Genomic DNA, 27,576 nt, shown 5'->3' with positions numbered 1-27,576 from the left:
CCTGGTTCCTTTCCCAAAATTTCGAATGACTCCTTTCAAGGCAGCATTTCTCATCTGACTCTCTGGCTGGTCTTGAGTGATTGAGTCTGGGTCTTCACCCTTCACATATATGACACTGATGTTTATACCTCCTATCTCTTATATCCACGGTACGATAGTGGTGAGCCTGTGGCTCATGGAAAATACTGCACTTGGGGACTCATGCATTTGATTTTGTATTGGCGTTTTAAATTGGGAAGGAGTTCTTGTTTTACCATATACCTTTTTCTTTCTGGTTGTTATCTTTTTCTTTCCTTTGTGGGAACTAGCATTTGTGAATGGGATTTTCGATGCAAGTTTTGTTTTCAGCGGATCAATGCTGGTTTGCCCTAATGCATATTGCTGGAATTTAATGCTGTAGTAGTCAGGAAATTGGGAAATTTGGATATTTGAACATATACATGCATTCTAATATTTTCATTGCAAAAGAGAAATTCCTGGGTATCTAAGCAAGTCGCCGACGCTTGCCAAAATTTGGAGGCTCGTCATCGCCACCCATTCCACGGCGTTCCCAGGGCATCTCCTTGCGCTCCTTGGAAGCCATCTTCTTGCGCCGACGTTCCATGGCCTTGGCCCGGTCCTTGGACTTCATAGACTCGTACTTCTTCTCCAGAACCTGTTTCTTCAGGTCCGATTTCTTCAAGAAGTACGGGTTGCTCTTCTTGCCCTCACGAATCAACTGCTTTTCATGCTTCTTATGTTCGGCCATGACCTCCCGCTCGCGCTTCTTGCTCTCGTCGGCCTTCATTCTATCTGTTGCAGACCGAATCTGCGCCTTCAGCGCCTCCTTTTGTGCCGGATTCTTGGTCCTGCTGAATTGCTCCTTGAGATCCTTCAGCTCGGACGCCCGATACTCGTCCAAGAATGCGTATGCTTTGCTTGTTCCTTCCGAGTACCGTCCCGCACCACTGTAGCCCATAACTGCCGCATCAAACCGCGGATCACGAGCCTTAGCGACGGCCGGAGGCTCCACAACTGTTCGTCTTCTAGTGACAGCACGCTTGGATGATTGTTCCATGGGTGCGTGCTTGGATTTGCGAGACTCTTTGTCTTTCTTATCCTTGGAACCGAGCGCTTTGGCCTCGGCTTCCCGTTTCTGTTCGCGAGCTTCGCGGATCTTGGCGCGGATATCGTCGAGCGGGGAGGCAGTTGTAGATTCATCGGCTTTCTCCTTTCGCTTTTTAGGACCCATAGATGCCTGGGCCTTTGCTAAAGCACCGAACGAGATGTTACTGAGAGATGCTTGGAAATCATCTTTGTTGTCGTCTTCATCGGAACTATCTCCCTCGGCATTGTCGTCAGAGTCTTCGTCATCGTCGCCTTCATCGTTGGAACCCGAGGCATCATCCTGTAGTATAGCAATAAGCAGATGCGCTAGTAAATTTGACAAAGTTGCAAGTCGCATACCTCTTGTGATTGATCGTCGTCCGAATCCACATCCTCTCCATCCTCGTTCTCGTCTTGAGAGTCTTCTTCCCCAGAGCCTGAGGAGTAGACGTCCTCCTCCTCCTCATCACCTGGCCTTGCCCGCACACGGCGGTTCAAAATATCTGAAATGGCCATGATACAAAGTAAATTGACCGAACACTGTGTACCTTGAAAACGATGGAAAGCGGTGCAAATCAAGTCGCAAAAAAGAAAAGTACTGCCGCTTGGCGGTGAGTCCGATAACAGCTGATTAGATATTTTTTTGCGCAATCGATCAACCGCGATCCAAATTCGCGACTTCTTACAGATCTATGCCTCATTTATCCTCGCCCGTTCTTTTTTGTCTCTCTTTGACCAGGCCAACGAATTCAAGACAATCTTACAGGATATCTAATAAGGTACAACACGTTGAATTTCCTCTTGATTGGAACTTTGTCTACAATTTCCAGTTGAACAGCACTAACCCCTCTCTAGTTTATCTCCCCCTTACCGTCCTTTCCTGCGGTCGATTCTCCTCCCCTGCGACTGCAAAAATCTTTCAAACTGTCTCAACGAAATAAAAGACCACGGCGCGTATCGAACGCTGCTGCGGTCCCTCCGGTCTCCGACTCGGTTCCCCGTTATGCCAATCCATATAATTCCCTCTATACGAGCATTGAATCAATGGAAAACGGTCAGAGCCAGCGGTACGCAGGGCAAGATCAACATAATGGATTTCAGCGTATAAAGACGCCTTCAGGCGCAAGTTCAAGTTCATGCGCCGGGAGACATGCGACACCCAACAACAATACGATACATGGTGGTACAAATAGTCGTCGCAGATACGAACAGTATCGGAATTCGCAGAACAGCTATGGCTCCAATTCAATACCAAATAGCCAGCAAAATTGCGGCAATTCGCCGCAAAATCAAGCCCCTGCCTCACTCGGCGCATACAATGTTCCATTATGGAATCCAATGGACATGAATCCGATGGGCCAACAAACTGATGCAACGGCGGGCATGCCTTTTACGAACCCGCAATTCTTCATGAACAACTCAATACCGCCATTTCCTATGATGCCGTTCAATCCAATGCAAGCATTTCAGGGCATGCAACCAATGAGTACCATGGCAGGACCTGCGGCACAGCTGAGCCAAAGGGAAAGACAACGATCATCAACGCCACCAATGACGGTTCCGACGCCAAAGAAGACGTACATGCAGCAAGCCTGTGGGAAGCCACAGCAAGCTCCAAAACGTCCATTACTGGTTATTCTCGATTTAAACGGTACTCTGATTTGCCGCAAACATCGTAAATTACCGCCTGTCTTTGCCGAACGTCCTGGACTGAAACATTTCCTGGATGAGCTTTTTCAAAATTACTCTGTTATGATCTGGACCAGCTCTAAGCCGCCGACTCTCAGTGCTATCGTCAAGCTTTTGTTCCCTTCTAAGGCCCACAAACGGAAACTCGTGGCTTGTTGGGGCCGCGACAAATTTGGACTGTCCAATAGACAGTACAATGCTAAGCTGCAGGTATACAAGCAGTTGCATAAAGTGTGGAATGACCAAGACATCCAGCTTGCCTACCCAGGCAACAGTCCTAAAAAGAAGGGTCCCGCGCTACAGGAAGGCCAAAACGAAAACAATGCTGCACCAAAACTTCAATTTCCTGCGGGTCAGCGCTGGGATCAGACAAATACCGTCCTGATTGACGACAGCAAGCTCAAGGCTCTAAGCGAACCGTACAACATCCTTGAGGTTCCAGAATTCACCAACGATCCCAATATTGACGAATCAACGCTCTTTCAAAAAGTCCTCGCAAGGCTGGACGTACTCTCTCGCCACGACGACGTCAGCAAAGTATTGCGTGTATGGGAGGAACGCCAGACGCAACAGAACTGCAAGACCCTGGATCTCGACATCAGTCCTGAAATGGCTCCAGAAATTGATGACGACCTTGATCTATCTGAAGATGGCGGGGCCAAGCTCCCTCCGGTATTGCCCACGGCAAGCCAAAAGACGCCAGGCGTAACGTACACTGAAGCAGAAAAGAAGGCTTTCAAAAAGGCCAGGAAAGCTGAGAAGAAAGCGAAGAAAAAGGAAGCCAAAGAACTGGACGATGCTAAACAGGCCGCTGCCGGTGCCCGACGTGCTGCTGCTGCTGCTGCTGCTTCCGTACCTTCTCTCGATGAGGTAACAGCCACTGATACTACGAAGTCCGAACTACCATCAGAGGAGGCTGCCAAGGGATCCAAGTTAAACCGCAAAGCCCGAAAACGCCGCAGAGAAGCCGCAGAGCTTCAAAACACAAATCTGCCGGGACTTGGCTCCGTGCTTCCTACATCTTCTGCCCAGATCTCCAGTAAATCACGGTACAAATTTCGCGCTCGAGAACCAATTGAATCAGCACCAGAAGATGCAGAGATGACAGATATTCCGGTGGATTCATCTTCACCAGCTGCTTTCACAAACCCCGACCCTTCCAGCGCCGTTCACTCCGCTGCTGAGGACCTTCCAGTCTTCAAGTTAAACTCACGTCACCGTTCAATCTCCCCTGCTACATCCGAGGAATCCACGAACTCGCTTTTGGATCGTTTGGAAGTTGGACTTGGGATGAGGAAGGATTGAGTTTCGGATAGATCATGGTGCCTTGGTGGTGCTCTGAGACCAGCCTACTTATCTCTCAGTTTTATTCCATCTACACATGCATATAATAGCTATAAACCATTAAATGTACTTTCTTACCACTTCCTAGCTTTCTTTAGATACCGAGTAAATGGTATGGATATATTCGCTTCTCAAGGTACTTTATGTTGGAAATTGGACGCAGACTTTCATCCCGGTCAGTGGTGATGAGCGTGTGCCAATGGCCACAACTTTTGAGCTATGCTTCAGTGGCTAGCTTTCTGTTGGTAGACTTCGCGGGAGCCTTCATTGAAGGCGAATTTTTACATCTCAAGTTAGTGCAAGATGTAGGATGTTTGGTAATTATGGCAATGGGAAAGATTTTACAAGAGAAAATGAATGAAAAGAAGCAAGTTGAAAGTATAATGTCATTGTCATCTAACTAATACTTTACTTTTTTACTTGAATGTGCCAGATCTTCAATGGACGTATGCCACCTCGGTTTCCCGTAAGACATAAATCTAGTACTCACTGGTTAATTAAAGGGACAGAATCCCACTCAATATAAGCACTTCTTCGGCACAACCTCAGCCATGAAAGGGCTGGATCGCAATTTGACATCCGTGCTAAGGTCTACACTTCTACGTGTACGTAGGAAGGCAAGGGAACATTAGCAATAAGCTCATCAAGACACAGTCTTGACTCCTTTATTCCATTGCTAGACAGTAACTAGCAGTGACAACGCTACTCTGGTGTATAACACCAAAGAGCGAGTCAATCATCTCGCATCACAACGTCATAACCGTGAACATGAACCACATCGGCGCGTAAAAAGAATTTTGCAACTCCGGCGAAACCACATCAGATCAGACGCGGGGAGTTTTAATAAATGGGGAGAGAGAAAAGAGAAGCGGATAAATGACGTGAGGGTGGGCCAAATCTCACATTCTCTGGGGTATTTCGGGGATGGCCAAGGATAGGGGAAAGAAAAGTGCGAACGCTATGAGCGATCCGCTTATTTGAAGACGTGGCCGTCAGCCATCTCGAGGGTCTTGCCGTCAACGACGACGGGGGCATCCCAGGCCCAGATGTCCTCGACGTACTTGCGGTCAGCCTCGGAGGTGGGGTCGAGCTTGGTGTACTCGTAACCCTCCCAGTCGGGGCCGACAGTGAAAGCAGGCTCCCACTCCTGGCCGCGGACCATGTAGACACCCTTAACGACACAGGCGTAGTTGACACCGTAGACACCCTGGCAACCGAAGAGGTACTTGCGGGAAGCCTCAAGACGGGCCTGGAAACCACCGATCAGGTTGTTGGCCATGAAGGTGAGCTTAAGCTCGTTGTTGTACTTGTAGTCAACCTTCCAGAGGGAGTACTCCTCGGAGTTGAAGTTCTGCCAGAACCAGGGCATGGCAACCTCGCGGGTGTCGTTGTTGGAGTACTGGCGCTTCCACTCGTCAAGAACGAGGGTAGGCTTGCCAAGAGCCTCAAGGGGGTGCTTGGCCTTGGGGGCCTCAGCGGGCTTGTCCTCCTCAGCGGCGGCAGCGGGGGCAGGCTTGGGCTTCTCCTCCTTCTTGGGGGGAGTGTACTTAATGCACTCCTCAGCGAACTTGGGCTCGGGGAAGACAGCCTTGAAAGCGGCCTGGTTAATGATGGTGTTGTACCAGCGGGTGAAAGCAACGTTCTCCTCGCGGTACTTCTTGTCAAGAACAGTGGCGAAAGCACGGGTCAGGAGAGCAGCAGTGAAGAGATCAGCAAGGGTGATGCGCTCGCCAACAAGGTAGGTGTTCTCGGTGAGGTGGTTCTCGAGAACGGCAAGGGTGTTGTGGGCAGCCTTGGAGGCCTCATCAACAACCTTCTTGTTGTAGCCCTCGAAGCCCATGAGGGGGCGGTACCAGGCAGCAAGGCGGGGGAGGGCCTCGCCGTTGGCGAAGGACATCCAGCGGACGATGGAAGCGTAGTCCTGCTTGGTCTTGCCAAGGAGGGTGGTCTTCTCGTTCTGGGAGGTCACTACAAAACCAAAACATATTAGTCGAGGTCTTGACAGATGGATCCACAATAGATCAGGCAATCAGAAACGTCAAAAGGACAATGTGATCGAAAAGGAGGGGCAGGATCCCAAGGTCCCGAAAAAATTTCCCCCTAAAGCGGGGTACTCAATTTTTCCTCAACAAAGCGTGGGAATTTTTTTTTTCAGAAGTAGTCTTTCTCAACATAACAGTAACCCTTTGGTTACATTCTGCCAGGGATAACTAAAAACTCATCATATGAAGGGGAGAGGGGGCGACATGACAGGAAAAAAAAATTTGCAATCTGTCAACACGTACCATAGATGGCGATGGCAATAACCTCGGACAGGTTGAAGCCGTTGGCACCCTCGAAAGCAGGGATCTTGCCAAGGGGCTGGACCTTGCGGTACTCAGCGCTGGCGTTGGCAGAGGCATTGGGCTGGGTCTGAACAAGCTCAATGTCCAGGTCGTTGTGCTTGGCAGCGACCAGGATGGAGAGGGTGCGCCCGTTCTCCTGGAAAGGGGTTAGAAGAATGAACAAGGGTAAAGATGAAGCTCATCAACACGTACGGGGAGACCGTAAAGCTTTCCGAAAGACATTTTGAAAGCGAATTGGGTATTAAAGAAAGGATGGGAAAAAAGAAAGGAAGGAGAAAGGGAGAGGAGGGGCAGAAGCTGAAATTTTATGCTTTGAATAGCGCGGCATCGGAAGCTCGGATGAAATGATCATCCGCAGTCACATGATACCTGGAAAAACAGCAATCCAACGCCAACTCCAGAGAACGTTCCGCAGACCGGTCCCTTGCCAATCACATCCCCAATGGCTCGGTACACACCCAATGGCATTGCTTCGGCAATGCAATCGCTGCGGCTACAATCCTCATTACCATGTCGGTCCAGAATCCCAGCTCTCCGCCAGACAGTCCGCAACTATGCGACCGAGACTCAGCCCGAGCAGCCCGTGATCTCGGAGCAGCAGCAGGCGCCGCCGCCTCCACCGCAGGAAGTGACTGCGGCTCCCAAAATCAACTTTGACCTATTCCGCCTCCAACCCGCCCGAATCATTCCCGCGTCCCCCTCCTACTTCTCCGGCAACCCACGCTTCATCGACCACGTCCTCCGCCTCGAAGCCCTGCAACTCAAACACGCCCGTCTCCCAACAGTAACCCCCGGTGAAGCACCACGCATGGCCTGGTTCAAGCTTGCACAGTTCCGTGACTTCGTGGGCGAAGCTGTGCCCGTCAAGAAGTACAAGAGCCTGGTCAAGATCCTGCAGCGACTGAACCGGATCCAGCCTGCCCTCGTGCCGAAAGAGGTGCGCACTGCCCTTCAGGAATTCCTGCGTCCCGGAAACCCGTACGCCTTAAAGAATGCGCCGCGAGTCGTGGATGATAATGGACTTGCACGGGCGAAGGGCAAGCGTAAGGAGTCAACTGCTGTTGTGCGACTTGTTGAGGGTGAGGGTGAGGTTCTTGTCAATGGCAAGTCGATCGTGGAGGTTTTCCAGCGCGTGCATGATCGTGAGAGTGCCCTGTGGGCGCTGCGGTGTACTCAGCGGTTGGACAAGTATAATGTGTGGGCTACTGTGCGCGGTGGTGGTGTGACAGGCCAGGCCGAGGCTATTACCTTGGCTATTGGGCGAGCACTGTTGATTCATGAGCCAGGCTTGAAGCCTATTTTGCGAAAGTGTAAGATTTCACGTGCTACGTTATCTGTGCTTGAGCATTTGCTAATTTTTTATTCTAGCTGGTGTTATCAGTGTCGATGCTCGTCGTGTGGAGAGAAAGAAGCCGGGTCACGTCAAGGCTCGCAAGATGCCTACCTGGGTCAAGCGTTGAAAAGTGGGATTTGGTGCCAGCGATGCTTTTCTCTTTTCTTTTCTCATCCACCTTGTATTATTTCACCTGCCATGGCAGCCCGTCGCCAATTTTGTTCTATATATATCCTGTACTCAAATGCATATGGAGCTTTCATCATGATAATTGTACCATTTCGGTATTCAAAATTTTCCATTAAATCCGCTATAAAATCAGGCAGTCTCTATGGAGACTTTATGCATCCATGGATGATGAAACTCTGGTTTCAGCCACCTGGGCAACGTCGAATAAAGATGAAACCAAACCATACACTATGTATCCACAACCTAACAGGTGTGGTCCGTACTTGAAAGCCTATATCAGTCTTCCAGATTTGAACCTTGGAATAGGGATCCCCAGTGGAGGATTTCTGAGGTCCTGCTAGCCTAATTGTCTAATATATATACATTGAATGTATCTTATACAGAAGCTCACTTAAGTGCTATCCACGTGATGTTGTTGCACATGTGGTTTTATGCATAGAGTCATGTTGACAGACACTCTTGAGTTCGCCTATCCCGTTATTTATTTGCTTTTCCATTTGCATCTTCGTTTGCAACATCCGGTATAGGGATTGGTCCTCCTGGCGAGTTCTCCAGCCTCGCCGTCAAGACCTCGACGCCTGTCTCTGTCACAAGCATAGTGTGCTCTAACATTGTCCGTATTAGTATCTAGAGCCCAGAACCCGAGGCCGGAACTGAGTTCCGAAAGTCTATACGCACCGAATTGAGCTGTCCGTTTACCATCCACGGTAACATTTGTCCACTCGTCCGGCCAGTACACTTCCCGGTTGCTGCCCAAAGCCAAGATAGGCTCAATGGTGAACGTCATACCAGGTTTACAAGTTCCCACAGCCTTGTTCTTGGCGTAGTGAGGGATCCAAGGAGGAGGGTGGAACTCCGAGTTGATACCATGGCCACCCCAAGTCTTGACAACGGTAAGTCCCCTGGAGGTTGCGTGCTTTTCAATGATCTTGCCAAATTCTCGGATCGGTACACCTGGCTTGATTATCGCAATGGCCATGTCCAAGGCCTCCCGCGTCGTTTCAACGAGTCTGATCGAGTCCGGGTCCGCTCTAGCCTTGTCACCAACGTAGTAAGTCTCGTTCAAGTCGGCATGATATCCACCGTGGTAGATGGAAATGTCAAGATTGAGAATGTCTCCATTAAGAAGAATTCGCTGATCGGGGATACCGTGGCATACAACCTCATTTGGAGATGTACACAATGACTTGGGGAATTTTCTGTAGTTGAGAGGAGATGGGTATGACTGCGCGGGATTTAGTGGATTACTCGATATCTTCATGCCGGGTGAACTTTACTCACCTCTCGCTCAACGCAGGCATTGTGGCAGATTTCATCCAAGTAATCCGTGGTCACACCAGGCTTTATCGCTGCGGCAGTGATGTCGAGTACTTCTCGAGCTAATCTGCATACCTTACGCATGGCCTCTTGGCCCTTTTCATCCAAGAGTTCAATCTTGTTCCTGTCCAAGCTCCTCTCGCGCTTTGGGATACCTGTTTCAGCCCAGTCGGGATGCTGAATTGTTTTGGGCACAGCGCGTCTCGGAGAGAGCGGGTATACAGGCCTAACAGAGCCAGTATATCTATATGTTGGGAACGGGTTATAGAGCCCGCTAGCTAAAACACGGTTAGAGAACAAGAATATAAAGGACTGGCACGTGCCACCTGGACGATACCATTTTGTGCCTTGTGCGTCGCCTTGTGTGTGGTCTGAATGGGATCATTGTTAGAGCCCCTAGTAGAAGAGATATTTGCGCGGACATGACCTACCCAATTCCTCTTGAAGCAGTCTTGAGTGCAGAAGTAACTACCTTCCACGCCCTGCTTCAGACATGTTGGGCATTGCAAGGTCCCAGCGTTCTTGTCGCAATCGGCCCCGGAACACATTTTTACAGAGTCAAACATTGTCGCGGAGATTTAAAAGTCGAGCTCCGTCGAACCCCAGCGATGGGAAGACTGTTTGTCAGTGTGAGTTGGTGATGAATGATAGGTTGCCGGATGCAGGTTATTTGTAGTGCAAGGCTGCAAGTGCCCCCACTCTGAGCCTCGGGCGAGTGGGGTGCACTACACCTTGTCGATCGGAAGACCGAAGTATTTTACAGTAAAGTGCTCATATTTCCTGTCTTCCTGGTTAATATGTCTATCTATATTTTCCAAATTTTAATGGCTTGTAAATTAAATCTTGAAACACAGACATTGCAGGCTGTTAAGGAAAGGAGGGTAAGGCGAGACCGGATGAATCTCGGTAAAATTTGCATTTTGTATACATCAATTTATGTACTGAATTCAGTTTGATGTTTTGCATTGATAATCCGATGATGAATATGTATATTTCCAGTCTCTACTTGTCTCGCTTAATTGGATTTGATTGATCTCAGATGCGGCTTGCAATGATGAGAAAAAATGAAAGGAAGAATCAAGTATAAATAGTACAGACGGGTTGGATTTTGATAAACAGGGATCTCCATAGCCGAGAAACGCGCCTTTTATAGCAGATCAATCGTGCCCTCCTAATACAATGTGAATAATCGCGCCTTCCACTTGATGTGTAGCTGATGACTAATATTTCTATGCAAAGGCGGTCACTGCCAATGTACAGCCTGAAACCTCAGGCTGCCGTTTCTGGGCTCCTAATCGGACATTGTTGACATCAATTCCACGGGCCCTTACATTCAAGGCGCAAACTTACACATCCATTATCCCTATTGGAAGAGGTTGGAATGATAAAAAAAAATAAAGTAGATAAGTCACCATCACACATGACAAATAGGTATATACAACATTTTACTCGTCAAATTCATCATAGTCCGAAGCAAGCCACAGCCACAAAGACATACAAGTATAGTTCCTGCCATCTCGTCTCGTCTCATCACATCACAATTTGTCCCGAGAAGGCGAGCGGGGAAGTGGACTAGGCGAACTGAGCACCGGAGCTAAGGGCAGGAGTAGGAGTAGGTAAAAGAGGAAGGGGTTAGAGAGAGGGGTAAAGATTGAGGATACAAGGGTAAAGTCGGAGGAGTAGTAAAATGTGATGTGATCAATGATCGGATCATCAATGATATCCGATTCATTGGCGCCTTGTTTCTTGGATCTCAAATACGGTGATCATCGGGCGATTGGCGCGGCGCTAGTAGGCAATAGCCAATACATGGCGCCGGCGCCCGTCATTTGTGTTTGCCCTTCACAAACCATTGGATTCTCTCCGATCGTCGCGGAAGATCTGTTCCAGCCCGTGTTTTGTTGGTCTTTTTGTTTGTGCTTTCCGCTTTTTTTTTTTTTTGTGAGATGTGTTTTGAGGGCCCTTTTGGTGGAACTTTAACACCGATCGAGATTAGGAAAGAGGTGGTCGCGGCAATATAGACTTTAGGGTTTCAAGGCCGCGGGGCTGCTGTGGGTGGTTCAGGAACGGCTGCCATCCGTAGTTCGGGTTTGCTTTCCAGTAGATCGAGGCATTGACCCAGTACTAATTTGATGAATTGTTAGTTTGGATTTATTGGTTTATATCGGGTAAACTTACCACAGAGGATCTCCTCTTCCCAAATCCCCATCTGGTAATCAACTAGGCCGTGTTGCTCCAATTGATCACAAAGCTGAATCAGGGCTTTCCCCATCGCCTCCATGCGATCTCGAGGAAGTAGACTAAATTGCGAGGATTGATGGCCCGCAATATACTCCTGGGTTAGATCTTTCTGTTTCTGACAGACAGCCAGCCAACAGATATTGAATTCTTTCCACAGCTCTAGGCGGTCAGGGTAAGAAAGATGGTCGTCGCGTAGGATTCCTATGTATCACAAAAGCGAAATTAGTCTCTCCTCAAAATATGTCAGATGATGCTTGGATGACGCGTGCCTGCAGGCGAAAAATAGTAACAAGAAAATCTTAGAATAAGATAAATAGGGCGATTCACAGAAACAGGGTCCAGTCCAGAGTGCGATTCCGTACGACAAGGCGTGTCTATCCCAGCCATACAGCATGCAAAACTGGCGAAGCTATCGCGCAACTCGCAGCGAAAAACGACCACCCAGAAGACCCGCCAGAAGAAAAAGCCAAAAAAGTGAAGCGAACCCCGAAAAAAATGAAATTAAAGAAAAAATATGAACCTACCAAGATCCCGTGAGTTAGTCACAAGCCACTCGGAAATTTCCAATAGTGATCGACTCGCTTCCACCAATCGTCCTGTACGTGTTGAATCAAAGGTGCCGCGCAAGGCGCGTTGGTACTGGGAGTAAGCTTCCTCGAGAGAGGAAAGATCCGAAGCATGCTGCTGGGGAGGATCCGAATGATGGCTGGGCGGGTCCAATCGGCTCGACCCCGCGGTACCGATCGGAGTGAAATCGGACATAGTAGCGGGAAAGGGCTGGGTGGTGCTCGGGCGTGCCATGGGACCGGGGTGATTATATGGCATTTGTTGCGTACCAAGGTAAGTTGAAAGAGCTGGGACCCCAGTAGCGGTAGACTCTTCTGGGGTGAAATATTGTGGAACAGCAAATTGGTTCGACAGCGCTTCAATCGCTGCAGATTGCCGTGGCGAGTACTGTGGAACAACGTCGAAGGGTCCTTGTGCTGGACCCTGCTGACCGAAGCCGTACAGCATTGCCGACTCGTACGGTACGAACGGCGGCGCAGGATTGTGTGGTGCCCGGCGCCGAGATTGTTGTGGATGTTGATGTTGATGCTGCGCTTGTTGCTGCATTACTCCCTGGCGAGACCGTGTAAATTCTGGTGGGTAACCAGGCACCTCGTGGGGCTGTAGTGAACCGCCGTGGAAGGAGCCGCTTGTGTATCCGTAGTCGTAGGACATCTGAGCCCGCTCTGGCGCCTGCGACATCCCCGTTGGCTCTCCACGTGGGTGCATAGTCGGCTCGAAATGATCAGTTGCACGACCACCGGCCGTGTTATTCCCAGATCGTGCCATCAACCTCTCATGCTGCTTCATACGTTGGTCGCCATCCATGAGGCTGTCCCACACGGACCTGCGCAGATCTAGATTGGCCCAATGCTTAGGGGACAGCGGGGGACTTGCGTAGGATGCCAGCTTGATGGAATTGTAGAGCAAGGACCTTGAAACCGGAAGACCCAAGCACTGAGTTGTTGGTGATCTTCTCTGAATTTTCCAAGCACTTGAGGTAGTTGCTTTGATGTTTCTTTCTTTCTTTTTTTCTCTCACCTCTATGTTGGCTTAGATGATTTTTAACAATATTCGACTTGAAAGTTGGTTCTAGCAGGTCTGATTCAGCGGATGCGTAAAGTAATAAGTTCACAGAGTATATACCTCAGTAGTCCGGGTCGACATGTACATATATAGTCGGAACGCCAGAAGATCCACCGAATCTAGACACAGACTTCCCCAATGAAAAGGGAAAGAAAAAAGTAATAAAAAGTTCTCAAATACAAAGGCGCGTACTCGAAAACTTGAATATGACGAATCTGATTGATCGTGAGCATAGAAAGGCAACGAAAGAGAGAGATAATAGAAATTAGAAATCAAATGATAATATAAATAAAAAAAGGGAGAAAAATCCTAAATCGGATTAGATGAGCAAAGGAACATACCAGTGGCAAGGGAGAAAAAGCACGATGTCTTCATCGGGCTCGTGTCATGGTTGGACCGAGTACCTGGGGCTTGGGTAGAGAAGGGGCATAGTATTTGAGACTATCTACTATAAGGGGGACGCTAGTCCGCCGATCGGTGTGATCTACAGCCTAAACTCGTTTCGGGCCTGTACGTCTGCGATCGCCCGGGAACCCGGGGCGCTGGTTCCTGGTGGATTCTTGTTTTCCCGAAAAGCTAGGGATATGATAGAGCGAAGGGGGCAAAAGGATTCAACGAGGGGTGGAGACAACCACCGAGGAAAAAAAATAGGAATTGAGAAAAATGGAGGAAAATAGAAGGAATCGCAAGTCTCAGCTTGGGTGCCCAAAAGGTCAGGTGGGGATTTTACAGAGAAAATTTGGTTTTAATTCGCATTTAATCTATTTCTGATTTGTGTTTTCACTTTTCGATGTGTAACTCTTATGCCTGGGGCTGACAATCCATGAAGCCGTGGCGGTGCCCTATGCCCGAACTGGGAATTAATACAAATCTCCTGTGAGGCGAGATAAAAAGCAAATCTCATGAAGAAAGTGTCAAATCCTCGACCCAGTGGGCTGGGAGTAGGGAACCTGCAGTTCATATTTAGAGCCGAAACAACCTTAGAACCCACATGTAACAAAGTTATCATACAAAAAGGGGCTAGGAACTTCGCTAAGTATATCCGAAAGGGCTTAAGTTTGTACATTCCGTCGATTGCCCGGACAGCTGCTCCAATCCTGCTTGTTTTGCCCCTTTTCTCGAGGGATTGTTACTAGGACGGAAATAATACAGAATACATTGATTCAATGCAAGAAAATACAAATACCCAATTCCGAGACATGCAAGTCCCATTGTCTGCCCGATTGCGGATCTGCCAGGGACTGTCAAAATCCCCAATGTCCACTTCGGCGATCAATGTCATTGCGCCCCCAACCGGATCCGACGTTCTGGTTGGGATGGGGACGTGCCGATGTTAGGGTCAAATGGTTTCACTAGCCTAATCGAAATCCTCGTACTTTTGATATTCCTTCGTTTTTTCTTTTTCCCAAACCTTAGCAAAGTGAGGCGGGTAGAAAGATCCTGGAATGACCTGCATTGCATACAATATATATACTTTGTAGGTACCGAAGTAGGGCATCATGCAGTGTACTTATAACCTGGTAACCTTGGGATGGAAATCAAATACTATAGCTACTACTTTCTTATCACCTGACAAATCTGTAGGTGAAAGTACCTGGGTCAATGACGGACTTGTGTCACAAGTCGTACTAATTGAGATTTCGGGGGATCGGCCTGATCTGATGGATATAGACCAGGAGCCCGGTGGGCGGGCCAGTAGTCGCACCGTGGAAGGCTGAAGACTCCATAGACTTTGTCTCTTTACCCGGAACTTTCTTGCCCTACCGTTCACTCTTAATTTCTCTGGAAATGCTTGGGCCAATGACTGTACCTTTCACTTAGGTACCTTATCCTGGCCAGGTATGAAACAGGATTCAAATCCCGAGGCTATAGATACCCCGAGCTGTAACCGGAGTAATCATAAAATACCATCCGGGTCTACGTACCGAGTGCATCATGTTCATGCGAACCCTGTCAGCTGACAATTTGCCAATTATAGCTCTGACGCTCGGAAAATAGAATAGCAGCAGAAAAGCGCCGAGAAAAAAACAAAAGACCAAGAGGTGAATCGGGACCACTGTCCTTCCGAGGGGTCTGCCACCAGTGGCAGGATTGGAATTACAGCTGCACTTCCCGGTTGTGGTGGGCCACGTTGCAGTCCGTACGGAAAGAGGTTGGTCCGAGGAGTTCGCGGGTGAGGCTGAGATCTGACTCGGCCTTGAGAGTATCAGATGGCACATGGGGGTTGGTTTCAAGTGTTTCATATTTCATAGGGGAGGAGGAAATTAGCTCCCCGCCCGTCCCACGATGCTTTCCCGAATTCAGTTGGCGGGAAACCACTAAACTACATAAACACACGTCGCTGGTCGTATAGTCATGTCATGTCGCATGCTCCGCCGTCTCCAAATCATTGCAAATGGCAAGCTCAAGGCGGAGCACCGGAGGTTGAACCAAGAAAAATGATAGAAAAAAGTAACAGAGAAAAAGGCAGGAACGCAAATAGATAGCAAGCTGCTGCACAGAGAAGCTGTGAGAGTACTGATGACACCCACTATATTTGATCTGCGTTGCACGTCAGCACCCAATTTGTCCAACCACGCGCCACTTTTGAGGGAACTAAGCTTACTCAAGGTCATGCTGAGGTTCACGTCGGTACTCTCTACCATTCCGGTGAACTCTTCGAAGCTGATACGACCATCCCCGTCCTTATCTGCCTCCATAATAGTCTTATCCACGATCTGTTGCAGCTGGATATCCTTCAAGTTGTTGCCCACCATCATCTTCAGCACAATGAACAGCTCGCCGTTGGAGATATAGCCATCCCGGTCAATATCGTAAACCTTGAAGGCAAAGCGCAGCTTCTCCGTCTTGTTACCCTTGGAGCTGAAAGCCGAAAGACCGGTCACGAACTCCTGGAAGTCGACATCGCCACCACCATCCTCGTCGAAGATCGCAATCATTCTAGTAGCCAATCAGGAAGGGTTGCCAAATTATTCGATGCCCGTATGGATGGAACGAGACGTACCTCGTGGCAAGTGGGTTGGAGGAGACCTGGGGGAGCGAAAGGAACTCGTCACGATCGATAGTACCAGAACCATCCTAATAACAAACAAGAGTCAGTGATTACGCGCACATTATCGTTCATGTGTATGATCGCACCTTATCAAGCTTCATGAATCGTTTCCGTAGTCGATCCACCTCCTCACGGTCGACTGTTTACCCCTCTGTCAGCCCACGCTCGCCTTTTCTCATCTGGGTAAAAAGGTTCGACCGGTGGATCACATACAGTTAGAAGTAGAGACAATGTTGTCAAAAAGTTGGGTAGTTCCAACGGAGCCCCGGCGTCGCTGCACACTATGCATGGCTGCAGTATTTGGTTCGGAGGGGGAGGTTTCCATTGTGGCTGGGGAGGGGGTGGCAGATACTAAGGTAGGGTGAGGGGGGGAGAAATGGGGGAAAAAAAGATCAAATGTGGAGAAGGTAAGGATAAGAATAGAGCTAGGATCAGGTGATGAAAAGTGATTGTTAGGCAAAAGGCCTAGAATGGAAGTTGGGGAAATAAGGGAAGGAGCGATGGGGAAACATGAATCTGATAATGCCCAGCCCCGCACTAACCGCATTCGGAACAGCAAGCGAGCCCCTGAGACCGTGCACGCGCCCAAAACAGGCCATCACCGGGTGACATTGCAACGTCAACCCAACCGCCAGCCCCAGAGCCGCCTGTTTTCCGTCGTCGATATCCCCCCTTCCCATCTGAATTTTATCTCAAAAATACGACTACGATACAGCGCATGATCTAGGCTTTACGGTGAACCAACTTTTACCTCCGGGACCCCCATGGTCGTTGCCCTTTTGCCCTCCCCGACGCTATGACTCGGTACGGGGGCCTGGGCCGGACGCGCCCCAAGAAGCTTACTTCCAAGGCCTCCATTCCCATCGTCCGTGAGGAGGAAATCGATGCCCTAGATGAGGATGTCCAAAATCATCAGCAGATCGAGACAGGTGTCGAAAAGGCTGAGGAATCGGTGAGTCCCCCTATTAGCCACAGTTTTAGCCTCACCCCCTGCACATCACGTGACATCATCACCAAAGCGACACGAAATTTTCACGATGCTGACCGCGTGCGCGTACCATAGGAATTCCACTTACAAGTCGCGATCAACCTCACTGCGCAGGGTAAAGTCAACGATGCGCACATTCCTACCCCCGAAACCATCCTCAGTAACCTACGATATGACGAACTTTACCCGCCGCTCTTTTCGCAGCCTGCGACCTACATCCGCTCCTCGGCTACGGTCGAGGACTGCTGTGGATGTCCATATAACATGACCGAGGAGGACGATGTCTTCCTCAAGATATTGAACCAGAAGCGCGGCGCATCGAGCCCCTGCACTGAGGATAATTTCGAGGCTACCATGAACTTTTTCGAGGAGACGGCGAAGGCTAAGCAGCCCTTTGCAGCAGTTGACAACCCACCGGTACTGTCCTTCGAAGAGATGGAGGAGGCGATGGATTCTACCGTAGAGGAAGCTGTAAAGCACTTTGCCAAGCACATCTACCCACACTGGAAGTCACGTCGAACCGCGGAGGGGAACAATTCCCTGGAACCCAGCCTCAAGGTGAGTGGCGCATTGTCTTCAGTGAAGGTGCAGTTGAGTCCAGTGCTGACCGTGTATGTCTTTAGTTTGAAACTGGTCAAGACACCGACGATAGCGATCCATACGTCTGTTTCCGCCGACGTGAAGTGCGACAGATTCGTAAGACTCGTGGTCGTGATGCCCAAAGTGCTGAGAAGCTGCGCCGACTGCGTAAGGAGCTTGAAGATGCTCGGCAGATGGTCGCATTGGTGCGTCAACGCGAGGTGGCACGGAAGGAGATGTTGTCAATGGAGCGGACCCTCTTCTTGCAGCGAGCCGAAGTCAAGGAGATGAAGCGCAAGCTGAACATCAAGGACGACGATGAGGATCTCATCAACCAGAAGGTAAGCATTTCTCTGATCATGCCGCGGATCGCATGTATTGACGCCTCATCACAGCCCAAGAAGAAGCTGGAGATTCCTCCTGGTCAACGTCCAAGTGTACCTCAACTTCGTTTGCCGCTCAAAGGAGGTGTCAACGGCGCAGAGGACTTGCAGTTGCTGGAAGATGTTCAAGCCGAGAAGGAGAACGAGATCTTGCGCGATATCAAGGCGAACATCACCAAGCATATCAAGTGGAACGAGGGTTATGTAGATCATACCCGAGCGCCACTTTCTCCCCCTCCCGAAAGAACATTCGATGCAGCAGCATTCCGTCCAGCTTTCACCGCACAACTACCCACACCGCCATCATCAGAGTCGTCTGGCGACTTGGACACAATAGACGTCACCAGCCCACTGTTCTCTCGGGATAAACTTGCTTCCCGGGCAATGGAGATGCACGATGAGCCGCATCGAATGCCGTCATTCCGTAGACGTGTCGGACGAGGTGGTCGACTAATGATTGACCGCCGGAACTTCGCAGCGCGCTGTAAGCTTGAGATGGACCCCGTCAAAGCTGATCGATTCAAGTTCGACCAAGAAGACTCCGATGAGGAGCCTGTCCATGAGATAGACGGGTATAGCATTCAGATCATGCAGCACCGAGCCATCACCATGGCCAAGGCCCGTGAACAGGCCGCAGTGGCTGCCCAAGCTCATGCGCAGGCGCAAGCTCAGGCAGTCCAGGCGCAGGCCCAGCAGCGGCGACTGCAAGGCGATCAATCTGGGAACCCGGGAGCACCCCCTGCACCCAGTGTCGTGACTGCATCGTCAGAGGCCTGACCAACCAACCTTTTTTCGTTTTCGTTTTGCAGCATTTGGCGGGCGTTTTGAGTTGCTTGTTTCCCCCCCCTTCGTCACCACCTCTCCCTCTTCCATCCTTCTCACCTCTGTAGTTTTAGTACCATTTTTCATGTTTTGACGATTCCGCTGGCGGCGAAGGGATTTGATGGAGCCCGGCCTTATGCTTTCTGCCCTTTTTGTTTCTCTGCACCCTCCACCTACCTTTTTCAACATTCCTCCCGATGCAGATTTCGATGTCGATTTGCGGGTCTCATCATGATATCCAACCTGAATCGGCGGCGCTGCATTTATTAGTGTACATAATATCTTTTCTTGAAAAATGGGGGAGCGTGCGCGGCCGGTGACCGGCCTGTTTGTATGATGGACGACTCGAAGTTATGATGCCTGCATTTCTGGGAAAGGGAAGAAAGGCCGGAAAAAAAAGAGAAAAACAGACATCGAAAATCTAACACAATATAATCATTCGCGAAAAACGCCGTCGCCATCTGCTTTTGTAGGGAGCATCGAGTCGGTAGTGAGATTTCGACAAGATTCTCATGGGAAATAGTAGGTCGAGGCCGTAAGGATTGCTTAAATCACACGCGCTGCTTGGTGTTTCGTGATCCACGACCATCGCCGTTGGCAGACCTTTTCTGGGAGGCACCTGGGGCAAGAGATTCGAGCATCGACATGACAGCCCGCAGAACCTCCTTCTCGCCGATGCGGACCTGCAAAGCCATCTTGTGTCGGCGAGCAGAGCCCTCCAGTGCTGCGGGTGCATTCGGTGGCAGAAGTCCGGAAAGGGTGTTGATATCCTGTTCGAGCGAGGTGGCATAGTGCGCCTGCTTAGACTGCAGAACCTTGTAGAGAAGACCGGCTTGGGCGACATCCATAGATGGCTTGGGCGGCTTGTTCTTGGCCCGACGCTGCTCAAACTCTTCTGGTGACTGGGTCAGTGTGGTGAGCAAGACAACCAGCTCGGCGGGAAGAATATCCTCAAGTTTAGCGTTTGCAATTGGCTTGGGAATCACATAGCCGTCTTCCAGAACGTCATTTTCATCAAGGAGTTGTAGCTATTGTAGAGTTAGTTGGGCTATTTCATGGTTTCGTGGAAAAGTCATGCCACATCTGCATGTGGTACATGGCGCGACCTACCCTGGGCTGGGATTCCACATCGCTGCTTGAAAGTCCAGCTGATTGACAAACGTCGCCTAGAGTTAACTCGACAACATCGTACACAGAGTAGTTGTCGGTGACATAGCCGTAGCGGCGGAGCAAATCTGCACGGGGTATTTCGCCATAATCATTGAAGATTTCTTCGCCTTCTTGGATAGGCTTGATAGCCTTCATAACCAAAGCTTCCTCCTCTTGAAAGAGACGCGCCTGAAAAAAGTAAGTAAAACTGCAAAGCTTAGTCAAAATAAGTATTGTCAATACTCACATTGTTCCGATCCGCATCGGCATTGAGCAAATCAGCAAGCGGAACCATACCCTTAGGATACTGTTCGTCCTCATCATCACTCATAAAGCTCTCATCACCACCATCGCCCTCTTCATCGTCATCATCTTCTCCATTTTCAATGTCGAAGGCGTAAGCCATAATCAAGGACCCCATGGTATGAGCCAGCTCCAGCAGAGCGGCAGTGCCAGCATCACCCTCATAAGATGCAAGACCATTGACCGGCGGGAACAATGCCGGATTTGATCTGACAATAGGCGCAATAGATTGAAGAATAGAGTTATTTGCACTCTGCTTGCCAATCTTATCCACAATGGCACTGCCCTGTAGCTCACTCAGCTCCGCCTCCGACCAGAACATCAGTGTATCGAAACGAGAAGGCAGGACACGGAAGTAAGGTGCCCATTTCGATTGTTCGCCGCGCAGGTACTCATAGAGCATGACTAACATTAAGGACAACCATGGACCGAGCGCCTCGACATCTTGCGGTAGCAGACTCTTCAGGTCTGAGTTTTGGACAGCGAGGATGAGAGAGCGGGGAATGGAAAATAGTTCTTCGCCTTCGGCAATGTTTGCGCGAGCAACTGTGCATATCAAAATGGGCTTTTGTTAGAGAAATATTCTTTTCATGGATCTGTTTCGGCGGCTCAGGGTGCGGATTTTGTGTGGTGGGTGGCGGGGGCTTTGTGGTAAGCTTACCAACTCCTCGTCCTGCTCCGGAGGATCTTAAGTCTGCCAGAAGAATCTTTTGATTGGCCTTCACGCCGGGGTATGATTCAAGCCAAGAGATAAATTCATTGGACTGTTGCTGGAAGCTCGAGGGATCCGAGAAGTGGGTGGAGGAAGACATTGTAAGTACTGGGTGGTGGCAAAGGGGAAAAGGAGAACAGAGTATAGAATGAAGAATATGGGCAAACGAATTCACATATGAGTGCCAGCCCACCGGAGGGAAAGAAAGTAGATCGAACAAAAAAAGGGTCCTGAAAATCTAGGGAAAAAAGAAAAGAAGTAGACGGGGTTGTAGTTTAGTTTCGGAGAAACGGGAACCGCCAAGGTTGGTTCGGTTTGGTTGGTTTGGTACCCGATAACGATAAAGAAAATCAACCCACTCTTTTCACTGAACTTCAAGGTATCCGGATTTACCAAGCATAATTCGAGTCAATCGACTTTAAATCCGTCATCATGATTGCTATCGGTATGGAGGGCTCGGCCAACAAGATTGCCATCGGGATTATGTCGCATCCCGAAGATGGCAGCCCGCCGCAGATCCTCTCAAATGTTCGGCACACCTATAATTCCCCACCAGGTGAGGGTTTCTTGCCCAAGGATGTTGCGCGCCACCACCGGACATGGGTTGTGAAGATGGTGAAAGATGCAATGAAAGAGGCACGCCTTAAAGTTGCAGATGTGGACTGCATCTGCTTCACCAAAGGTCCTGGCATGGGAGCCCCACTACAGAGCGCAGTGATGGCGGCACGAATGATGAGTCTGCTGTGGAATAAGCCGTTGGTTGGAGTGAACCATTGCGTTGGACGTAAGTTTCAAAACGCTACATCAGTTCCGATTTTCAGTTTCACCGCATGTCTTCTTGATAGCACTATGGTAGCTGACATACAGTCCCGCATATCCAGATATCGAAATGGGCCGCCTCATTACCGGCGCCGAAAACCCGGTCGTCCTTTATGTTTCCGGTGGTAACACACAGGTGATTGCATACAGTGCTAAGCGATACCGCATCTTCGGCGAGACCCTTGATATTGCTGTCGGAAACTGCCTAGATCGTTTCGCGCGCACTCTATTCATCCCAAATGACCCATTCCCGGGATACAATATTGAACAGCTAGCCAAAAAAGGGAGACGATTTGTGGAGCTCCCATACATTGTGAAGGGCATGGACTGTTCGTTTTCGGGTATCCTGGCTGCAGTCGACGCACTGGCCGTGTCTTTGGGGCTAAGCGGCGAGGAGCAGGCCAGACTTGATGATGAGAGAATTGAGAAAGAGCAGGGCAACGAAGAACAAGACCCAGATGCCAAGCCCACTCGTGCCGATTTATGCTTTTCGCTTCAGGAGACAGTATATGCAATGCTAGTTGAGATTACCGAGCGCGCAATGGCGCATGTGGGGTCCAAGCAGGTGCTTATTGTTGGTGGAGTGGGATCCAACGAGCGGTTGCAAGAGATGATGGGTATCATGGCACGAGATCGGGGCGGATCTGTGTTTGCTACGGACGAACGTTATTGCATTGATAATGGTGTCATGATTGCCCAAGCGGGTCTGGAGGCATACAAGACAGGTTTCCGGACACCTCTGAAGGAGTCCACTTGCACACAGCGATTCCGGACAGATGAAGTGTTCGTGGACTGGCGAGACTAAAATACCCATCTTCAGTATAGAAAAATTATCATGTTTTACGACTTCAATAGATCCAAAGACTCTGCCTCGGACTTGCGCACGTTTGAAAGATTTTCTTGAATCAAATGGTGTATTCAAAATTAAATCACAGTGAAATAGATGTGTATAACCAAACTACTAAGTGCGCGCCTGCGCGGTCATGAAATAATCGAATCTGCATGACTACAATATCAACTCCGACACAAACCTATCGTGAAGCAACGCCTTCGAATAGAAAACCATGCAATATGAGTAATGTCTGTCCTTTGTGCTGGCTGGCTTTCAAAAAGTTTTTAGAATCTTCGATCAATGTTGTATGCATCCATGGCACAAGTTATTCGTTGCGACCGAAAGGGTAATAGCCCTCGTGGCTAGGCAGTAAATGAATGTATGGTGAAATATGTGGGTGTTTGCGCTTTCTTAGAGATCTCGGACCATGCACTCCGAGGTAAATTGCAGGTATTTGCTAAGACATGGATCATTCCCCAGTAATATCGCCGGTGGGTTTGTACAAAATACTTGTGACATACTGCGAATAAGTCAGAAAGAAGTTCCAAAATCGCCTTTGAATGATCTTACCTTGCGCTTGTATCTGGTCGTGACACTAGTGGCAAGAACACCATTCTTGATGCTACTCGTAGCCAGATGGTTCAAAACAGTGTGGTTGGGGTAATTAAGAACACTGCTATCATCCTTTGTTGGGGTAAGGGTGTTGAGAATCGATTTACCCAAGAATAGTGGAAGACTGGGCGGGGTTGGAGTGTCACCAATGACATTAGCAGCTTGCAAGTATGCCGGACTGTCTTCTTCCTTGTCCAGGTCAGCAAGGAACTGAGGGATAGCACTGCCAAAGTCTCCTGCAGGGACCTCCTCAGCTTCCCCGTTCTTCGGAGGATCGTCTTCCGCATCCTCTGTTTGTCGGTCCTTGGCATTATCCTGGGGTGTTTGTGATGGCCGGACTCCGGACGAAACAGATGAGTTGTCATTAGCATCATCCGCACTAATTTCGATATAATTCACCAGGTGGTTAGTGAAGTCGACAGCCGTTGGGAGATCATCTGAAGCCCGCATTTCACCATCGATAAGGAACTTCAGATGATGGGTGCCGGGACGCAGGTTCAATGTTGCGGTCATGACTTTGGCGTTGGTCTCACTGTTTGATATTAGCTCATGTGTCATCGAAACTTACTTTCCAGTGTGTATGGACGGAAAAGATCCTCCTACCTTCTGTGTAACTTAAACTTCTTCTCCCAATTGACAAAGGTACCGGTAACGTAGACCTTCTCGCCAGGTCCATTCCACTCGATGACTGTGGGCACCGCCTTGCCGACACCAAACGGTCGTAGCTCATCCACCATCTCATCACCATCCAGGGTAGCATTGCTATAATGAGATGCCTCCATATGTTCATCTAACAGCCGGTCCGCAGGCATCGACTGGATATGCGAGTCCTCGGGTCCGATGACCGGCGATCCAGGTGTAGTGGTAGCATCGGCAATCGGTAATGGCATGCGCGGAGGTCGTTGCAGGTGAGTCGAGGCACTATAGTAGGAGTTGAGCGGCGGAGCCGAAGGTGCCACAGGGTCTCGCCCCGCGGCATGGCGTGAAATCGGCACCTGTACCGGGTTTGAATGGTCTGGCGAGGCGACTTCTCTGCTATGCGGTGGTTCGACTCTCCTCTCTACTGGCCTCTCGGGTCTAGTTATGGGCCTGGGAGTACCGGGCGGCGGGTTTCGGGATTGGAGCCGATGCTGAACGGAGCCTTGATATCCTGCGGAGTGACCGGCGGCGGTCTCTCGAGACGCTGACGGGTCGGCCGCGGTCGCCTTGGTGGTTGGGATTGTATTTTGTGACGCGCGGCGAACGACTTTTCGCTCAACGGCAGCATTGGGAATATGGCCTGATGGCACATCGCCGACTGGGCCTTTGGAAGGATTGTTGCCCATCGAAGGCGGGGTAGGGGAAAGACGGTGACGGGTGAGAGTATCGGGTATGAGGGGAGTGGAGTGGCGGAGGAGATAAGGTTGCGACGAAGAAGTTGATCAGGCCAACAGCATCCAGGAGCTATCCTTAGAGTGTTGATAAATGCCGAGGAATCTAGACACAGCTCCCTCTTTCAATGTCGGTCGAGCTGATGACGCCGGAGATCGAATCGGGCTAGGGCTTAGGGCTTGCGGCAATAACTCGGCTTCCCCGGATTTTCCCCCCTTTAACCTTACTCAACCCATCCATAGCTCCCCGATCTACATAATGGATAGCTTGGTTATTGGAGGCCTGCTATTTGTCTTTAACGCAATTTATGGCATACTGTTGAACCTATTATCCTGGTTGTTCTCGCTTCTTTACTTGCTGGCATCCCCCTTGCTCTATCTTTTGCATGGCCTCCTCACGATAGCTTTATTCCCTCTTCAAATCCTGATTAAATTCGAGGTAGGTCTACATCATCGCTAGTTTGTTCTTCATTGTTTTTTTTTCTTGAAACTTACATGTAGTAGGCATTTCTGTATTTCGTGACAGGAGCTGTGATCACAGGAGCCACAGTGGGCCTGTTCCTACATCTTACTGGAGATGCTCTGTCCGAGCTCCTTCGGCTACGGTCACGCCCATCTCCATCGCCGAAGGACGAACCACTCCTAAAAGACGAGCCAATAGACTGGCAGTCTAAATGGGACCATCAACTATTGTCTACAACGATCCCGGAAGAGGAAGAGAATAGCTCGGCTTGATCGTTACGGTGTACTGCCTATCTAAGTCGGACATACTCTTCGTCCAGATATAATAGCATAACTTATAACATAGATGAAAAACCTGGCTTCTCATATCTAGAATCATCCGCCTCGGCATCTTGCTATATCATCAACCATCAAAATGTCTTCCCTAAAGCATCATTAGCGGATTCGTAGTCTGCTTGTGTAACATCTTGGTCTGAGATCACTTCCTCATGCAAGTTTATTGAGTCAAAGCATATTCCCAGACCAAATATGTCTTCTTCTTCTTTCCTCTCCTCAGCCTCCTCCTCCTTGTCCTTATCTCCACCCGGGCCCCATTGGTCTGCACCACGAAACCCCACCCTGAAAGGATCACTCGGGTCTAGAGCAACTTGCTTGAAGCCAGTGACCCAGGCTCTTCCCTGGATAGAAGTATATATCGCGTTATATCTTCCCACTCTCAACTCACCGCGGACACGACCAAAAAACCGGGTTCCAAGCAAGCTGTTACTCTGAAAGGTCTCGCTCGCAATCTCACCACGGCAATGCTGAATAGCAAGCCAAGCGCAAGTCGATGTACCCGAAGGACTGCGGACCAGGCGACCAGGAGACATCACCGTGGCACTCAGACCTATCTTTCGCACCCCATCTTCTTCAACCTGCTCAATGAACACGATATTGGTGATACCCCGGATGGCATGGTCTTTAGGATGATAAACCTCCAGACCACAATTCGCCAATGCGCGTCTGATACGCTCCCCAATTCGTACCAACTCCTCGCCTTGATTCCTTTGAAGTCTCAACCCCACCGACTTGGCATCCACAAACGCACTGAAAACACCCCCATAGGCGATATCAACTTTCACAGCCCCCAAACCGGGAGCTTGGACCATAAAACCAAGCTCCAATACAAACGAAGGCACACAATAAACAGTTACAGAATCACACCTATACCTCCGATCAGGAGTCTGGGTGAAATTCGCCTGAGCCATCACTTTCCCCGCCCCAGTCTCAAAAACATACCTATGAAACGGCACCCGTGGCACTGGTCCACCAGCATGCGGAAGCTCAGCTAGCACATTAGTAGCACATATAATACTCGACACAGAAAAGGGGACGTATGCATCATTCTTCACTATAATCAGACTGCGCTCTGAATCATGGGCAATGGGCTTGAGAAGGAAAATGGCATTCTTACCATTCCAGCCACGGGGCTCGTTTAGTAAGAGTTTGACACGGTGGTCATGCTCGTTGCGGAAATTGAGGAGTTGTCCGTACATTGAACGGCCGCGGACGCTTTCAAATCCGCCGATGGCGACATCGCAGGCATCCCCTTCGGCGTGGCTTTCCACTATGGACATAGTGCCTGGACCTAGGATGTTGTCGAAGCTTTTCGAGAGGGAAGTGGAGGAGTGGAGAAATGGTAGCTTGGTGGACTGGTAGACCTCTGGAGGACTCTCTTCAAAGAAAGGACATTCGGGTTCATGGTCATGGACTCCATCGGGTCCACTTTCATGACCATGGTAGTAATGGTATTGATTCTGGGAGCGAGGCATGGGTCTTGTGTAGAAGTAGATGTGGTACTTGACAGTGGACTGCACTGACGGAATAGAATTAATAAATTAATGTGTCTAGCCTAGCTTTATATAATGAATTATTCGGAGGTAAGCGCCACTCACTGTCTTTGTCCTTTCGATTGAGGACAGGTAGCCATAAATCTATCTGTGAGTGTAGTTACTCTTTCAATGTCATCAAATGATAGTATGCAGGATGCTGGAAGTGGTTAGAACAAAGGAACAAGCCACCGAATAGAACAATGTCCGGATACAAAACCAATATGACCCAAAGACAGAAAACAAAGGGTATATACATAGCTCTCTCAAATAGTTTAAGCAGATTAGGATGAAAGACCTCTAAGTATATGAAGAGCCCATGGACTTCAGGGAGCGCGAGGATTGAGCACCATAAAATTAGATGAACACCCTCATTTACTGCATTTGAAGTAGCGTAGTGACTGTCATGTAAAGAAAAATGTCAAGTATTAAAGGACATCGCATCAACT

At 49.4% G+C, this 27,576-nt stretch overlaps 13 protein-coding genes across 13 annotated transcripts; 5 read left to right on the top strand and 8 right to left on the bottom strand.

Annotated features, from left to right (window-relative positions):
* Nucleotides 1-484: 484 nt before the first annotated feature.
* On the bottom strand, nt 485-1,602 carry rrp36 (putative pre-rRNA processing protein; the record flags this gene model as incomplete). The annotated part of the gene is made up of 2 exons (XM_057063184.1): nt 485-1,387; nt 1,447-1,602. 2 exons carry the CDS (start codon nt 1,600-1,602, stop codon nt 485-487), a joined length of 1,059 nt encoding a protein of 352 aa, XP_056924099.1.
* Nucleotides 1,603-2,130: 528 nt separating this feature from the next.
* N7503_003636 (NIF domain protein) lies at nt 2,131-4,080 on the top strand (the record flags this gene model as incomplete). The annotated part of the gene is made up of 3 exons (XM_057063183.1): nt 2,131-2,153; nt 2,207-2,269; nt 2,346-4,080. The coding sequence occupies 3 exons, from the start codon at nt 2,131-2,133 to the stop codon at nt 4,078-4,080; spliced, it is 1,821 nt and encodes a 606-aa protein (XP_056924098.1).
* Nucleotides 4,081-4,747: 667 nt separating this feature from the next.
* Nucleotides 4,748-6,736, bottom strand: N7503_003635 (putative translation elongation factor eEF-1 subunit gamma). Its single transcript, XM_057063182.1, has 3 exons — nt 6,657-6,736; nt 6,405-6,600; nt 4,748-6,087 (listed from the first exon to the last, which is right to left on the bottom strand). Exons 1-3 carry the CDS (start codon nt 6,684-6,686, stop codon nt 5,093-5,095), a joined length of 1,221 nt encoding a protein of 406 aa, XP_056924097.1. The 5' UTR covers nt 6,687-6,736; the 3' UTR covers nt 4,748-5,092.
* Nucleotides 6,737-6,906: 170 nt separating this feature from the next.
* N7503_003634 (mitochondrial 37S ribosomal protein uS9m) lies at nt 6,907-8,068 on the top strand (the record flags this gene model as incomplete). Its single annotated transcript, XM_057063181.1, has 2 exons — nt 6,907-7,774; nt 7,833-8,068. The coding sequence occupies 2 exons, from the start codon at nt 6,907-6,909 to the stop codon at nt 7,922-7,924; spliced, it is 960 nt and encodes a 319-aa protein (XP_056924096.1). The 3' UTR covers nt 7,925-8,068.
* A 395-nt stretch (nt 8,069-8,463) lies between these two features.
* fpaI (putative methionine aminopeptidase, type I) lies at nt 8,464-9,869 on the bottom strand (the record flags this gene model as incomplete). The annotated part of the gene is made up of 5 exons (XM_057063180.1): nt 8,464-8,591; nt 8,665-9,211; nt 9,268-9,581; nt 9,641-9,674; nt 9,735-9,869. The coding sequence occupies 5 exons, from the start codon at nt 9,867-9,869 to the stop codon at nt 8,464-8,466; spliced, it is 1,158 nt and encodes a 385-aa protein (XP_056924095.1).
* A 1,466-nt stretch (nt 9,870-11,335) lies between these two features.
* Nucleotides 11,336-12,918, bottom strand: N7503_003632 (uncharacterized protein; the record flags this gene model as incomplete). Its single annotated transcript, XM_057063179.1, has 3 exons — nt 11,336-11,427; nt 11,482-11,745; nt 12,069-12,918. The coding sequence occupies 3 exons, from the start codon at nt 12,916-12,918 to the stop codon at nt 11,336-11,338; spliced, it is 1,206 nt and encodes a 401-aa protein (XP_056924094.1).
* A 2,788-nt stretch (nt 12,919-15,706) lies between these two features.
* cnaB (calcineurin regulatory subunit B) lies at nt 15,707-16,553 on the bottom strand (the record flags this gene model as incomplete). The annotated part of the gene is made up of 5 exons (XM_057063178.1): nt 15,707-15,717; nt 15,782-16,116; nt 16,181-16,254; nt 16,315-16,367; nt 16,442-16,553. 5 exons carry the CDS (start codon nt 16,551-16,553, stop codon nt 15,707-15,709), a joined length of 585 nt encoding a protein of 194 aa, XP_056924093.1.
* A 471-nt stretch (nt 16,554-17,024) lies between these two features.
* On the top strand, nt 17,025-18,955 carry N7503_003630 (uncharacterized protein; the record flags this gene model as incomplete). The annotated part of the gene is made up of 4 exons (XM_057063177.1): nt 17,025-17,180; nt 17,292-17,774; nt 17,840-18,136; nt 18,191-18,955. 4 exons carry the CDS (start codon nt 17,025-17,027, stop codon nt 18,953-18,955), a joined length of 1,701 nt encoding a protein of 566 aa, XP_056924092.1.
* Nucleotides 18,956-19,551: 596 nt separating this feature from the next.
* On the bottom strand, nt 19,552-21,264 carry N7503_003629 (ribosomal lysine N-methyltransferase; the record flags this gene model as incomplete). Its single annotated transcript, XM_057063176.1, has 4 exons — nt 19,552-20,028; nt 20,111-20,338; nt 20,397-20,998; nt 21,114-21,264. The coding sequence occupies 4 exons, from the start codon at nt 21,262-21,264 to the stop codon at nt 19,552-19,554; spliced, it is 1,458 nt and encodes a 485-aa protein (XP_056924091.1).
* Nucleotides 21,265-21,596: 332 nt separating this feature from the next.
* Nucleotides 21,597-22,788, top strand: kae1 (O-sialoglycoprotein endopeptidase; the record flags this gene model as incomplete). Its single annotated transcript, XM_057063175.1, has 2 exons — nt 21,597-21,948; nt 22,046-22,788. The coding sequence occupies 2 exons, from the start codon at nt 21,597-21,599 to the stop codon at nt 22,786-22,788; spliced, it is 1,095 nt and encodes a 364-aa protein (XP_056924090.1).
* A 93-nt stretch (nt 22,789-22,881) lies between these two features.
* On the bottom strand, nt 22,882-24,799 carry N7503_003627 (putative Snf1 kinase complex beta-subunit Gal83). The gene is made up of 3 exons (XM_057063174.1): nt 24,031-24,799; nt 23,386-23,959; nt 22,882-23,335 (listed from the first exon to the last, which is right to left on the bottom strand). Exons 1-3 carry the CDS (start codon nt 24,750-24,752, stop codon nt 23,285-23,287), a joined length of 1,347 nt encoding a protein of 448 aa, XP_056924089.1. The 5' UTR covers nt 24,753-24,799; the 3' UTR covers nt 22,882-23,284.
* A 257-nt stretch (nt 24,800-25,056) lies between these two features.
* On the top strand, nt 25,057-25,532 carry N7503_003626 (uncharacterized protein; the record flags this gene model as incomplete). The annotated part of the gene is made up of 2 exons (XM_057063173.1): nt 25,057-25,236; nt 25,302-25,532. 2 exons carry the CDS (start codon nt 25,057-25,059, stop codon nt 25,530-25,532), a joined length of 411 nt encoding a protein of 136 aa, XP_056924088.1.
* A 137-nt stretch (nt 25,533-25,669) lies between these two features.
* Nucleotides 25,670-27,070, bottom strand: N7503_003625 (uncharacterized protein; the record flags this gene model as incomplete). Its single annotated transcript, XM_057063172.1, has 1 exon — nt 25,670-27,070. The coding sequence occupies one exon, from the start codon at nt 27,068-27,070 to the stop codon at nt 25,670-25,672; it is 1,401 nt and encodes a 466-aa protein (XP_056924087.1).
* Between the last annotated feature and the right edge of the window lie 506 nt (nt 27,071-27,576).

This window comes from Penicillium pulvis, assembly GCF_028828015.1.
Source record: "Penicillium pulvis strain IBT 33274 chromosome Unknown contig_1_segment0_segment0, whole genome shotgun sequence".
Lineage (NCBI taxonomy): Eukaryota > Fungi > Ascomycota > Eurotiomycetes > Eurotiales > Aspergillaceae > Penicillium > Penicillium pulvis.
This window is presented reverse-complemented; position numbering and strand designations above follow the sequence as displayed.

Coding starts and splice junctions, on each gene's coding strand:
- N7503_003635 (XM_057063182.1), bottom strand. CDS start 6,686: ATGTCTTTCGGAAAGCTTTACGGTCTCCCC. Junction 6,601..6,656: donor GAAAGCTTTACGGTCTCCCC/GTACGTGTTGAT, acceptor ACCCCTTTCCAG/GAGAACGGGCGCACCCTCTC. Junction 6,088..6,404: donor TATTGCCATCGCCATCTATG/GTACGTGTTGAC, acceptor TTGGTTTTGTAG/TGACCTCCCAGAACGAGAAG.
- N7503_003627 (XM_057063174.1), bottom strand. CDS start 24,752: ATGGGCAACAATCCTTCCAAAGGCCCAGTCGGCGATGTGCCATCAGGC. Junction 23,960..24,030: donor AAGTTTAAGTTACACAGAAG/GTAGGAGGATCT, acceptor AATATCAAACAG/TGAGACCAACGCCAAAGTCA. Junction 23,336..23,385: donor CGACCAGATACAAGCGCAAG/GTAAGATCATTC, acceptor ACTTATTCGCAG/TATGTCACAAGTATTTTGTA.